This window comes from Bombina bombina, chromosome 5, assembly GCF_027579735.1.
Source record: "Bombina bombina isolate aBomBom1 chromosome 5, aBomBom1.pri, whole genome shotgun sequence".
Lineage (NCBI taxonomy): Eukaryota > Metazoa > Chordata > Amphibia > Anura > Bombinatoridae > Bombina > Bombina bombina.
In genome coordinates, this window is record NC_069503.1 from 176,962,970 (window position 1) to 176,978,126 (window position 15,157).

At 36.0% G+C, this 15,157-nt stretch overlaps 1 protein-coding gene across 1 annotated transcript in view; it reads right to left on the bottom strand.

Annotated features, from left to right (window-relative positions):
• Nucleotides 1-6,327: 6,327 nt before the first annotated feature.
• WDR86 (WD repeat domain 86) overlaps nt 6,328-15,157 on the bottom strand; it is a 119,714-nt gene continuing 110,884 nt past the window's right edge. The window contains exons 7-8 of the mRNA XM_053713796.1: nt 12,251-12,354; nt 6,328-10,215 (exon numbers count right to left, since the gene is read on the bottom strand). Of these exons, the coding sequence (XP_053569771.1) occupies nt 10,006-10,215; nt 12,251-12,354 (314 nt within the window). The 3' untranslated portion in view covers nt 6,328-10,005. The remainder of the gene's footprint in view (nt 10,216-12,250; nt 12,355-15,157) is intronic.

Sequence of the window (15,157 nt, forward strand, 5' to 3'; positions counted from 1 at the left end):
TCACCTTCAGATTATTATTGTCACACTCCATTGTACTCCTATGCCCAGCTCCCTGCTCTTGTTTTTGTTGAGGGTCCTGGAGCCTCTGCTGAAAAGGCCTATGGATAATAAAGTGTACTGGGTGTCTGTTCAATGTTTTTTTTATTTCCCGGTTGCAAGTAATTATCTCAGTGTTTCTAAAATCAATGCCTTTCCTGTAATCTATAATTCAAAAAGATTGACATATGTCCTCTTTCATGCTGTTGTTTCAGTTGCGGCTCCGGGACCCTCGTATTAACAAGGCCTGAGGATAAATAAGTGTAACCGGTGTCTAATGAATGTTTTTTTATATTACACGGGTCATATAAATGATCTGTGGGTTTCTAAAATCAATGCCTTTCCTGTAATCTTTTATTCAAAAGTATGACATATCTCCTCTTTCATGCTGTTGTTTCGGTTGAGGCTCCGGGACCATCGTATTAAAAAGGCCTGAGCATAAATAAGTGTCACGGGTGTGTAATCAATTATTTTTTCTAATTTCACGGTTGCAAATAATGATCTGTGGGTTTCTAAAATCAATGCCTTTACTGTAATCTTTTATTAAAAAGGATGACATATCTCCTCTTTCATGCTGTTGTTTCGGTTGAGGCTCCGGGACCATCGTATTAAAAAGGCCGGAGCATAAATAAGTGTCACGGGTGTGTAATCAATTTTTTTTTCTAATTTCACGGTTGCAAATAATGATCTGTGGGTTTCTAAAATCAATGCCTTTCCTGTAATCTTTTATTCAAAAGGATGACATATCTCCTCTTTCATGCTGTTGTTTCGGTTGATGCTCCGGGACCCTCGTATTAAAAAGGCCTGAGCATAAATAAGTGTCACGGCTGTGTAATCAATGTTTTTTTCTAATTTCACGGTTGCAAATAATGATCTGTGGGTTTCTAAAATCAATGCCTTTACTGTAATCTTTTATTCAAAAGGATGACATATCTCCTCTTTCATGCTGTTGTTTCGGTTGAGGCTCCGGGACCATCGTATTAAAAAGGCCGGAGCATAAATAAGTGTCACGGGTGTGTAATCAATTTTTTTTTTTAATTTCACAGTTGCAAATAATGATCTGTGGGTTTCTAAAATCAATGCCTTTCCTGTAATCTTTTATTCAAAAGGATGACATATCTCCTCTTTCATGCTGTTGTTTCGGTTGAGGCTCCGGGACCCTCGTATTAAAAAGACCTGAGCATAAATAAGTGTCACGGCTGTGTAATCAATGTTTTTTTCTAATTTCACGGTTGCAAATAATGATCTGTGGGTTTCTAAAATCAATGCCTTTCCTGTAATCTTTTATTCAAAAGGATGACATATCTCCTCTTTCATGCTGTTGTTTCGGTTGAGGCTCCGGGACCCTCGTATTAAAAAGGCCTGAGCATAAATAAGTGTCACGGCTGTGTAATCAATGTTTTTTTCTAATTTCACGGTTGCAAATAATGATCTGTGGGTTTCTAAAATCAATGCCTTTCCTGTAATCTTTTATTCAAAAGGATGACATATCTACTCTTTCATGCTGTTGTTTCGGTTGAGGCTCCGGGACCCTCGTATTAAAAAGGCCTGAGCATAAATAAGTGTCACGGCTGTGTAATCAATGTTTTTTTTCTAATTTCACGGTTGCAAATAATGATCTGTGTGTTTCTAAAATCAATGCCTTTCCTGTAATATTTTATTCAAAAGGATGACATATCTCCTCTTTCATGCTGTTGTTTCGGTTGAGGCTCCGGGACCCTCGTATTAAAAAGGCCTGAGCATAAATAAGTGTGACGGGTGTGTAATCAATTTTTTTTTCTAAATTCACGGTTGCAAATAATGATCTGTGGGTTTCTAAAATCAATGCCTTTACTGTAATCTTTTATTCAAAAGGATGACAGTACTACCAAAATACAGCCAATGAAGGGCCTTAGGAAGACTGAGCCAAGGTTGGATTGTAGTATTTGGTTAGGCTAATCATGATGGCCATGTAGACCACCACCACCGAGAGTCCTGGAAGTAACAGGGATGATGAGATGAAAGAGGTAAGAATAGTAGAACTTGAAACAACAGAGTTAGCCATGGGTGTTAGTGCAAAACCGCTTGTGTTTTTTTTGGCTTTGGGTGCGGCTATTCATGCAGGCCATATAGAGCTGACAACATTCGGTGTCGTATCAGCTATTAAACTAATAAGAACAGTACTACCAAAATACAGCCAATGAAGGGCCTTAGGAAGACTGGGCCAAGGTTGGATTGTAGTATTTGGTTAGGCTAATCATGATGGCCATGTAGACCACCACCACCGAGAGTCCTGGAAGTAACAGGGATGATGAGATGAAAGAGCTAAGAATAGTAGAACTTGAAACAACAGAGTTAGCCATGGGTGTTAGTGCAAAACCGCTTGGGTTTTTTTTGGCTTTGGGTGCGGCTATTCATGCAGGCCATATAGAGCTGACAACATTCGGTGTCGTATCAGCTATTAAACTAATAAGAACAGTACTACCAAAATACAGCCAATGAAGGGCCTTAGGAAGACTGGGCCAAGGTTGGATTGTAGTATTTGGTTAGGCTAACCATGATGGCCATGTAGACCACCACCACCGAAAGTCCTGGAAGTAACAGGGATGATGAGATGAAAGAGCTAAGAATAGTAGAACTTGAAACAACAGAGTTAGCCATGGGTGTTAGTGCAAAACCGCTTGGCTTTTTTTTGGCTTTGGGTCCGGCTATTCATGCAGGCCATATAGAGCTGACAACATTCGGTGTCGTATCAGCTATTAAAATAATAAGAACAGTACTACCAAAATACAGCCAATGAAGGGCCTTAGGAAGACTGAGCCAAGGTTGGATTGTAGTATTTGGTTAGGCTAATCATGATGGCCATGTAGACCACCATGTAGTAATAAGAACAGTACTACCAAAATACAGCCAATGAAGGGCTTTAGGAAGACTGAGCCAAGGTTGGATTGTAGTATTTGGTTAGGCTAATCATGATGGCCATGTAGACCACCACCACGAGAGTCCTGGAAGTAACAGGGATGATGAGATGAAAGTGCTAAGAATAGTACTACTTGAAACAACAGAGTTAGCCATGGGTGTTAATCCAAGACCGCTTGGATTTATTTTTGTATTGGGTGCAGCTAATCATGCAGGCCATATAGAGCTGACAACATTCGGTGTTGTATCAGCTATAAAAATAATAAGAACTGTACTATCAAAATACAGACAATGAAGGGCCTATGAAGACTGAGCAAAGGTTGGATTGTAGTATTTTGTTCGGCTAATCATGATGGCCATGTAGACCGCCCGTAACAGGGATGAAAGTGCTAAGAATAGTACTAATTGAAACAACAGAGTTAGCCATGGGTGTTAGTCTAAGACCACTCTGCTTTTTTTTGGGTTTGGGTGCAGCTAATCATGAAGGACAGATAGACCTGCCACCATTTGGTGTTGTAACAGGTATGAAAATGCAAAGAACAGTACTACATAATACAACCTACTTACCATGGGTCCCAGAACATATGTTTGGTTGTTATATTTTGTAAGGGTAATCATGCAGGCCATATAGACCTCCACCGATAGGGTGAGTATGAGTAACAGCTATTAAAATGCGAAGGACATTACTAATTAACACAACATAGTTACCATGGGTCGCAGACCAAGAGCAGATGTCTTATTATTATATTTTGTATGGGTAATCATCCAGGCCGTATAGACCTCACCAAATAAGGGGAGTTACAGAGATTAAAGTGCTAAGAATGGTAGTACTTAAAACACAACCTCGTTAAAATAGGTAGCAGACCACATGTCTTATTATTATAATTTTTCAGGGTAATCTGGCAGGCCATATAGAACTCCCCCGATAGGGGGGGGGGGGAACAGGGATTAAAGTGCTAAGAAAAGTACTAATTGACACAAGCTAGTTGGGTCCAAGAACACATGTTTGATTATTAGAATTTATTAGGGTAATTATATATCTAACAAATCTATCTATTTCTCTTCTATCGATTCTATCTAACTATCAATCTATGTATATCTATCTATCCTATCTATCACTATCAATCTATCTTCTGTCCAGGATGTTTTGAGACAGCCACTTTGGGAATGTTAGTTGATTTAGACCCATTATGGCTTAAAAGCAGACTCTGCATCAACTATGTAATTTTCCATGGGAGTTTTGCCAGGGATCCCCCTCCAGCATGCAACAGTCCAGGTGCTAGTACCCTTGAAACAACTTTTCCATCACTATTGTGGCCAGAAAGAGTCCTTGTAGGTTTTAAAGTTCACCTGCCTATTGAATTCAATGGCGGTTCGCGCGGTTCGCACATTCGCGAACAATACCGGAAGTTCGAGTCCGCGGTTCGCGAACCGAAAATTTTAGGTTCGCGACATCACTAGAAGTCAGCAGAAGCTTAGATACAAGGTAATTACAGAGGTAAAATTTGTTTTTTTATAACTGTGTTGGTTATGCAAAACTGGGGAATGGGTAATAAAGGAATTATCTATCTTTTTAAACAACAAAAATTCTGGTGTTGACTGTCCCTTCAAGTTGATGCTACATACTTTTCTTTTATCAATTGTCTAGAGTGTAATGTTGTGTTTATTTTAACCCTGCTTATGAAATATATTCTGTCCCCTTTAACAAATCTTTCACTTCAGACAGGTAGGTCTAGAAAGAGCAGAACCTATAGCTTAACCCACAATAACCAGTAAATATGTAAGTCAACCTTGAATAGGCAGCAGTAGCACACATTGATCCCATTCCAATCCATTAGAAATGCCATATAAAGTACCGTGCATGGCTTTTTCCCGCAGTCATTCCAAAGGTTTTCAAATGTATTTGTTGTACAACATCTCCAGCTTTGTGCAGAATTGCTGGTCTTTTTAAACCCTGCCGTCTCGATCTCTTGGGTTTTGCTTTAGGTGGCATATCTTATCAGTTTACTATGTTTTTCACTCAGTGTTCACCTCTTGTGTTTGCTCACTTCACAAGTTCATGCTTTTTTTAACTGAATAGAACGTTAAAGGGACAGTAAAGTAAAAAATTCAGATAGAGCAAGTCATTTTAAACAACTTTCCAATTTACTTCTATTATCTAATTTTCTTTGTTCAATTGGTATCCTTTGTTGAAATGCATACCTAGGTAGGCTCAGGAGCAACAATGCACTACTGGGAGCTAGCTCCTGATTGGTGGCTGCACATTTATAGCTATTGTCATTGGCTTACATGATGTGCTCAGCTAGATTCCAGTAGTGCATTGCTGCTCCTTCAACAATAGATTCCAAGAGAATAAAACAAGTTTGATACCTGAAGTACCATAGAATGGAAAGTTTTTGGGTTTCACATCCCTTTAAAAATATAGCTCAAATTCCCCCTTTAAACTAGAAAATGTGTGGTCAAATGGCATGCAATAATCCCAATGTATTAATGCAAAGAAATGCATGAACTCTAAACTAATTGTACACATTGTTGTTTATGGTTAAGTGAACGTAACATTTCTTTTAAACATATTTTAGAATTTTAATTTTTCCATAAAATACAATTTTGTTTTAATGCACTTTGACAATGTCATTTCTTTTACTGCTGTTTTATTTTAATACTCCATTTATTCATTTCCCTTAAAGGGATATAAAACGGTCTGTTTCATTGTTGTAATAAAAAAGCGCTATGCAGCAGGTTACACTTAAAAGGATATGAAACCCAAGTTTTTTCTTTCATGATTCATATAGAGCATGCGATTTTTAACAATTTTCTATTTTACTTCTAGTATTCATTTTCTTTGTTCTCTTGTTAACTTTTGTTGAAAAGCAGGGGTATATAGTTAGGAGCCGGCCCATTTCTGGAGCACTTTATGGCAGCAGTTTTGCAAGAATGTTATTAATTTGCAAGAGCACTAGAGGGCAGCACTATTTGCTGCCGTGTAGTGCTCCAGATGCCTACCTAGGTATCTCTCCAACACAGATGTCATGGGAACAAAGCAAATTTGATAATAGAAGTAAATAAGATACTTTTTTTTAAATGGTCTGCTCTGTCTGAATCACAAAATAAAATGTTTGGGTTTCATATTGCTTTAATAGAAATAAGTGCAATATGTATTAGTTATCATTTTTAAAGGATTTTACCTTTATTTATTTTCTTTTATTTAATTTGTAGAGTCCATTACTTCTCTTCACAGTCCAACAAGGGGGCTGTGGTCTCTACAGCAAGACAAAGGAGCAGATTTTCCTATGAAGTGTTGCTAGGAGATATCTGCTCTAGCTGTAGTCAGTTTATTGTCCCTGCTCAGGAGAGCACATTTGCTGCAAAAGTCATGTGACAGTAGAACTGAAGTTCTTTTTATAATTACTTTTATTTAACATATTTGTTTTTACTACAAAAGCACTGTTTCATATCCCTTTAAGTAAAGGGAACACCCCTTTGCGAGACACAATGTTCTCAAGGGGAAAAAAAACTGCCTTTAGAGACTTCCACCAATGGATTCATAGTAATTGGAAGATTTTTTACAGAATCTCACAAGCCAAGATCCCTCAAAATTGTGTAGTATGACTGCACATCTCTTTTCTTCATTTTTAATTTAAACCATAACAATGGTTTAATTTACAATAAGACAATCTTATACATACATTGAAAATACCATTAAACAGTTTATATCTTTAGGAGACCTGCAACATGCTACTGCACAAAATGTTTTGGTTCCTCTCTGCAGCCTAAGGGTTAAACGTTTTATTAGAGGCTTCTTATTGGCATCTAGTTTTCAAGTAAAATAATTTCATATGGGCATTTGGGACACCACAAAGCTTATAGCAAACATCATTTGCATTCAAACAAAAAATAGTTCAACAGGAAGAGAATAGGTGATGTCTTCTAATCTAAGATTTGGTTTACACATAGAAGTGACCAAAATGGAGTAACATGTAAATGATATATTTTTACATTGGGTAAAAAAATATATATTTTTTTTGTATCTAAAAGACGTATTTTACAACACATTACAATTTTGTTTTCTTTTTGTTTTTAAACTGATGTTCCTGTCCAGAAAAAAAAAACCCTCTCTATATTCATTCTTGTGGGGGCGTGTTCCTGACCTGTAAGCTGTCTTATCAACCATTAAACATGAAACCCATTTTTTCTTTAATTATTCAGATAGAGCATTTTGAACCAACTTTACAATTTACTTTTGTTGCCAATTTTACTTCATTCTTTTGTTATCCTTTGTTGAAAATGCAGCAATGCACTAGTGGGAGCTGGAAGAACAAGTTGGGTAAGCCAATGACAAGATATATATGTATTTGTGCAACCACCAATCAGCAGCTATCTCATAATAGTGTTCTTCTGCTCCTGAGCCTTCCTAGGTATGCTTTTCAACAAAGGATACCAAGAGAATAATACAAGTAATTTGGAAAGTTGTTTAAAATTGCATCCTCTATCTGAATCATGAAATAAAAATATTGAGTTTCATATCCCTTTACATTGAGCACAAAAATTCACTTCCTGTTGGTTCTAATATCAATTTAAAGGGACATTCCGGTCAAAGTTTAAATGCACATAGATGAATTACATCTATGAAAAGAAGCATATTTGCAATGTACATGTATTAGCATAAATGCTTCTATTAAAAGTTATCACTGTTTTAGTGTTAACATTTTTCTCTGCATGTGAAGCATAGCTAGATATTGTCACTGCACCCACATTTTATAAACTGCAGCTGCTCAGAGAATCAGTGGGGTTTGTATCATGTCAGCAATGAACAAATTGAGTCATTACCAGATGCTACAATCACCTTAGGCTCTCTGGGCAAGTGCTCTGCTTAAAATGCTGGTGCACGGTGCATACTTAAATACAATTTTGAAACAGCTATAGCTTTTATTTAAAGCATTTTTGCTAATGCATGTATATTACAAAAATGCCTCTGTTCAATACCCAAATGCACCCATGTGGTTTCCAATTTTGTCTGGAATATCTCTTTAAATAGGTTTAAATTACATCAAATATTGTAACTTATGAACCTGCTTCTCTTTCATGTGTTTGAAGTATCACATGACTTGGGCACTGTTTCAGTTTATTATAACATAGCTATGTAAAAAATACTTATTCTGGAACATCCTTGCACTAAATCAGTTTCAGGCAATTAAGATGTTCATTTGACATTCCTAATTCATTTTCTCTATGCCCTAACACTAAAACTTGTTTAAGATATAAATAGCTTATCTCTGTCATTAGATGGTCCCAAAAGTAGCAAATTAAAGGGACACTCCAATGCAAAAATGATATGCTCCAAATCAGCAATGACCACCTTCCTAACACAGGGGCAGCACATCAAAATGATAGAAGCCTTAAGGAAATGTAGGTCTATTAAACATGCAAATAATTTATTTCCTAAAGCTTTGCAGCTCCTAAGCAGAACACAGCACATGATTGGTGAGTTGTACAACTGCCGCTTCTGATTGGCTCTCAGGGGGTTTCCTACTTGGGAGCTGCAATGCTTGTGCCTGTTGAGCAGGAGGTTACATATTTGCTTAAAGAGACAAGAAACCCTACATTTTTCTTTTGTGATTCAGATAGACCATACCATTAAAAAAAATAGTTTCCTTTACTTCTATTGTCAAATTAGATTTTTTTTTTCTTTTTTCTCAAGGTATTGTTTGTTGAATAGATATCTAGATAGGTAGTGTGCACATTTCTGAAGCACTACATGGCAGGAGAAAGTGCTGGTGCTCTTGCAAATGTATAAGCAATATAGCAAAACTGCTTCCATATTGTACTGCAGACATGCACACTCATGAGGTTACCTCCCTGCTTTTCAACAAAGGATACCAAGAGAATGAAGAAAATGTAATAATAGAAGCAAATTGGAAAGTTGTTTAAAATGGCATGCTCTATCATTGTTTCTCAACCCAGGTCCTCAAGTAACCCCAACAGGCCAAGTTTTAATTATAGCTGAACCAGAGCACAGGTGAAATAATCAGCTTATTGGGGAGAGCAGGTTAGTAACCATGGTGTTATTGATCAGCTGATTACTTCACCTGTGCTCTAGTTAAGCTATAATAAAAACCTGGCCTGTTGAGGACCGTGGTTGAGAATCACTGCTCTACCTGAATCATGAAAGAAAAACATTTGGGTCGCATGCCCCTTTAACCCATCTGCTTGAGCTTAAACATAGAGCATGCCATTTTTACAGTAGAATGTCCCTTTAAATAAAAAATGCATTTGGTTTGATTTTCATGCAATCAGATAGGTGGTTGAATATGCTCCTTAAAACATAAAAGGAATGCATTGATAATACTGTCTCTTTAAATGTCGTCCTGTACATTCTACAGTCTAGCTTGTAAAGTATTAGCCTATTGCTTGTCTTTATTCAGGATTATACTCTTCAATTATTTTAAGGCTTCAGATTTCATTGTTGGCAGGATAGTGTTACATTTCTGGATTAAAACGATAAGGAAATCGTTATGTTTAAAGGGCCAGCACATTGCTGATTGTCGATGCAATGCTTATGGAGAGCTCCACAGCAGTTAGACTATAAATTAAAAACAAAATATAGGAATTTTTTTTTTCTAAAAATTCCTGGTCTTTTTGGTAACCAAAACTTGCCAATTCTAGAATCTACAGAAAGGGAAACAGTTACTAAAACATAAACAGAGCTTTATCAATCATCTTCAAATAATGGAGACTTTGCTTCCGGCAGTAATACAGTCTTAATAAAGCTAATCGAGTCAGGTTTCCAAAACAATGTACAACTGCTTAGTCCAGTGCAGTATACGGATTGTACTTAGAAGTGCTTTTACGTAACGTTGTCCTTGTTAATAAACATCTCCTGTGCTCTAATATCGATATATATCAGTATCTCTAAAGCTTCTCACAGAGATGTTCTTCAGACAGTTGTACAATATTTCTACAAGCAGTAGGACAGGTCTCCAACTTTGCTCAGTCTTTATAATTGTGAACATTTCCAACAACAAAAACATCAGTGGTTCCACAGACTTCACGTTCTCCTTAAAATTTCTCCTTTCACATTAGCTCCACAGTTTCACATTCCCCATTAGCTTCCAGTACACATCCAACTTTATTGTGGAAGATATGAGTCAAGCTTCCCTTCTGAGAGTTTTTGCTCCGTACGGACTTCTTTTTTTGTTGTTTGTTTTGTTCGGAGAGACCTTTAATGTCCCAAATTCTGAGTGTTCCATCATGAGAAGCAGTGTACAAAAACTGATTATGTATCTGAAATGTATAAAAAAAAAAAACATATTACTTATACTCATGCCACATTTTGACACCCTATAATAAAATAAATCACAATGATAATGTTCCCTTAAAGGGGTAGTAAACACTGTGTAAACCTGCTACATATCTGTCGCTAATTGGCTTTAGCAAGTAGCAACTGCAAAATAATGTACTGTATGCTAACATGTCGTCTGTGGCTAGCCTTGTCAAGTCCAGATTGGTTCCTATAAATAAAAGGAAGTGTGGTGGCTGGGGTTTGATTTTTGAAAAACAATTACAGCGAGCAAGATGATAATTTAATTTAAAATTGTTTAGACTTGTGCGGAATCTGTTGGTGCTCTACATATAACTGACTATAATAATATGTTATTCTTTAGCAACGCAACAGAACTGTAATTACAAGTTGATTACTGTCTCTTTAAAAGATTCAGAAGGCAAACTTAAAATGTCATGATTCAGATAGATTGTACAATTTACTTATATTATAAAATGCATCCTTTTCTTTTGGTCTCCTTGGAGAATGTGTGTGTCTAGAGCACTATACAGCAGCTGTATTCTCAATAATGTTTGTAACATTGTTCTACATGCCAGACACATGCACTCTTCTAAGCCTACCTCAGTATGCTCTCATGAAAAGGAGACATTTTAACAAATTATTAATATACTCACTTTTAATCAGAAGGCAGCAGCATGGCTTTATTGATTTTTTTTTATATAAAGATCCCTGAAACATCACTTAAGATGTTTCTCCAATAAAAGGACCAAAAGTGAGTGCTTGCCATTTTTTTTTATCTTTCAGTGGATTGCTTGCACTTTGGTTGATTTTTTGGAAGTAAGGGTGTCTTTCTTTGGGACTATGTACTCATAACAATTTTAAAAATGGAAATGATCTATATAATAGTAATACTGGAGCGCTCAGTAGTCCTTTCACACATGCTAGAGTGTTTTATTCAGTGTTGGCACAGATACACAGCTATCTCAGAAGTTGGGTAGGTGCACAAGGTGGTCTTCCCACTCAGAACACCACACCAAAGCCAATCCAATCACTATCCAAAGCATTCACAATATTGATTAAAATTCAATATTTATTGCGACAATTTAAAGTGAAGGTCAATTTTCATCAATGAGTGCCCGGTTTTTAAAAATACTTTTAAAAACAGGGGCACTTTCATTGATGAAAATTAACATTGCACTGGATTTTAAGAAATACGTACCTTTTACTCCTGCAAAACCGGATCACCGATCTCAGCCTCAGTTCCTCTGTAGTGACGTCAGAAATGACGAAAACCGGCTTCCTCCAATAATGGCTTGCACCCCAGAGCGTCCAGCTCGTGATGCCTGGCTATGATTGGAGGAAGCCAGTTTCGTCATTGCTGTGGTCTACAGCAGGAAGAAGAAGGAGGGGGATCGTCGATCCGGCTTTGCAGAAGTAAAAGGTAAGTATTTCTTCAAATACAGTGCTATGTTAATTTTCATCAATGAAAGTGCCCCTGTTTTTAAAAGTATTTTTAAAAACCGGGCACTCATTGGTGAAAATTGACCTTCACTTTAAGAACAGGTTATTTATATGAAAAACACCATGGAGGGATGTAGCGCTTGCAAGTTTGGTGTAAACACTCATACTTGTTCATTACAGTTTGAAGTAAATGATTTTTATGGGAAAGTATTATTTCACTCATATACTTAGAGTAACATTGGTTGAAGAAAGCTCAACCTTTCACTTATTCATGGTACTACTGTTGATCTAAAAGAAGGCAAAAACTTAAATTGAAGTGGTTTCAAATTGTGCATCAAATGGATCCCTCAATGATGTTTTTCATTGAAATTGCAATAAAAGCAATTTATATTAAGACTGTGTTTCTATACTCTACAGTAATGCTTAGAAAGATGGAGGAGTGTAGATGCTTTGGATACCTATGTAATTAATATGCTAGCTTATTCTCTAACAGATTAGCATAGACATTGCACCTATTTTATCTGAACTGTCATAACTTGATAGATGGAGACTTAAAAATGAATCTTACAAACTCACCTGAATGGAATTAATAATGAATGTGTGACCTTGGAACACTTGTTGCAAGCTCCCAGACCTTGTATTAAAAGCTCTTGCACAAGCATCTCCACTTCCTGTAAACACTAAGGAAAATATGCAGTAATTAATCATCACTTCCTGTAAATACTATGGATAATATATAATGATTTTACCTTGCATATTTTAACCAATACAAATAATACATCTTAATTACCCTCCACCACACTGTGACCAGTATGGAGACCATGTTTTGGGGTATTCACATCTTTTTTTACAACATAATTGTAGAAATATAGTACTGCTTAATATACATTTTAAGATGCATTGTCCCACCTTACTTTCTGGCATTGTCATATAATTTCCTCTGTAAGGGCCTGATGATACAAATCTCTCCATATCTCTCCATATATATTAGCAATATTATTTAGGAACTGAAGTCTCATCAGCACTGGGAGGTCACTCAATCAATTTCAGAAAGGCAAATTTTAACTTGAGAGCTATTTATCTCGCTATGCAGAATTGTCTCAAGATACACAATGCATTTACTGATAGAAAATGTTATGTATACAAAAATGGAAGAGAATGGTATCAATATTTGGTACTCACTATCCCATTCTCCCCTCTGAGACTCTGTATAAAAGTTCCCCTTAATATATTACAGATGTCTTGTTATACCTACTGCAGAGAATTATATGTATGTTATTTTTGTATTAGAAAAAGCTCATTAAAGCAATCATCTGTTGTTCTCAAGGGCATGTCCATAAAAAGGGCTGAGCCTGCAAGTAAAGCAGACCTTTTAATGTTATCTATGTATAAAAACTCACAGCCTAATAAGTATTGAAATATAATTGTGGCTGTGGCGTTAAATGAGCACAACCATCTATTTCAGATACAAAAATCCCTATCTCCTGTCCCCACTGGGAGATTAATTTGTGCTGCTATTGTTTCCTGTTTACATAGCTTTTTTACAGAGAATATATTTTTTATACATATTTTCAGTAAAGGTGTCGGTTTCTACGGGTAAATGCTAATAATAATAATAAATTACAGGCGGCATGCTATTGTTAGGGCAAGTTGTGATAAGCAAATATCGCAACCACACTAACTTGCTCGTCTATTACAAGCTGAAATTAAATGCATTCGCTCAAGCACAAACTAAATGGGCGCACAACTGGTTTGAGCCAGTGAAGATCTGACGTAAAAGAGAAAGGGTTATAATGTTCACCAAACACAAAATAAATACATCAAATACATATATACAGTTTCTGGAAAAATAATTATTTCTATAAATATAAATAAAATATTTTTATAAGGGTTAGAAGGTATATGGTATATGACAAGGTATTTGGCTGGAAAGGGCTATAATGTATATATAATATAATATATATATATATATATATATATATATATATATATATATATATATATATATATATATATATATATAAATATGTGTATGGTTTTATATATATATATATACATATATATATATATATATATATATATATATATATATATATATATATATATATATATATATATATATATATATAAAAATAAAACTGTCCTCCACTAATATTGGCACCCTTGGTAAATATGAGCAAAGAAGGTAGTGAAAAATTGTCTTTATAGTTTAACCTTTTGATCTTTTGTACAAAAAGTACACAATTTTCTGCTCTCGTGGATATCAAACAATTGCAAAGACAGCAAAGGTTTACATAAAAAAAAAAAATCTTAAAAATGTGTGGCACAATTATTGGCACCCTTCTATTCAATACTTTGTGCTACCTCCCTTTGCCAAGATAACAGCTCAGAGTCTTCCCCTATAATGTCTGATGAGGTTGGAGAATACATGGCAAGGGATCCTTTAAAGGGACATTCTAAAATCAAATTCAGATAGTGAATGCAATTTTAAACAACTTTCCAATTCACTTCTATCATCAAATTTGCTTTGTTCTCTTTGTATTATTTGTTGTAAGCTAAACCTAGGTATGCTCATATTCTAATTTCTAAGCCCTTGAAGGCCACCCCTTATTTCAATGCATTTGGCTGTTTTCACAGCTAGATGGCGTTAGCTCATGTGTGCCATACAGATAACATTGTGACCACGCCATCAAATTAAAAATGAAAGGGCACTGATTGGCTAAATGCAAGTCTGTCAAAATAACTGAAATAAGGGGACAGTCTGCAAAGGCTTAGCTACAAGGTAATCAGAGATGTAAAAAAGTATATTAATATAACTGTGTTGGTTATGCAAAAAAGGGGAATGGGTAATAAAGGGATTAGCTATCTTTTTAAACAAGAACAATTCTGGAGTAGACTGTCCCTTTAAATTTCGAGGTCGACATTGGTGGACTCTCCTCTTCAGTTCACCCCACAGGTTTTCTATGGGATTTAAGTCAGGGGACTGAAATGGCCATGGCAGGATCTTGATTTTGTGGTCAGTAAACTATTTCTGTGTTGATTTTAATGTATGTTTTGGATCATTGTCCTGCTGGAAGATCCAACCACAGCCCATTTTAAGCTTTCTGGCAGAGGTATTCGGGTGTTAATTTAATATCTGTTGATATTTGATAGAGTCCATTATGCCATGATGTATCCTAACATAATGTCCAGGTACTCTGGCAGAAAAAAGCACCAAAACATTAAAGAACCACAACCATATTTAACCATTGGCACCTCTGGTATTTATTGCCAAAAAGCTCTATTTTGGTTTCATCTGGCCATAGAACCCAATCCTCATTGAAGTTCCAGTATTGTCTGGCAAACGGAAGTCATTTGAGTTTGTTTTTGGAGACTTTTTGACCCCAAGACGCAACCAACTTCTGCAATTCTCCAGCTGTGATCCTTGGAGATATTTTGGCCTCTTTAACCATCCTCTTCATAGTGCGTTGAGACAATATAGAG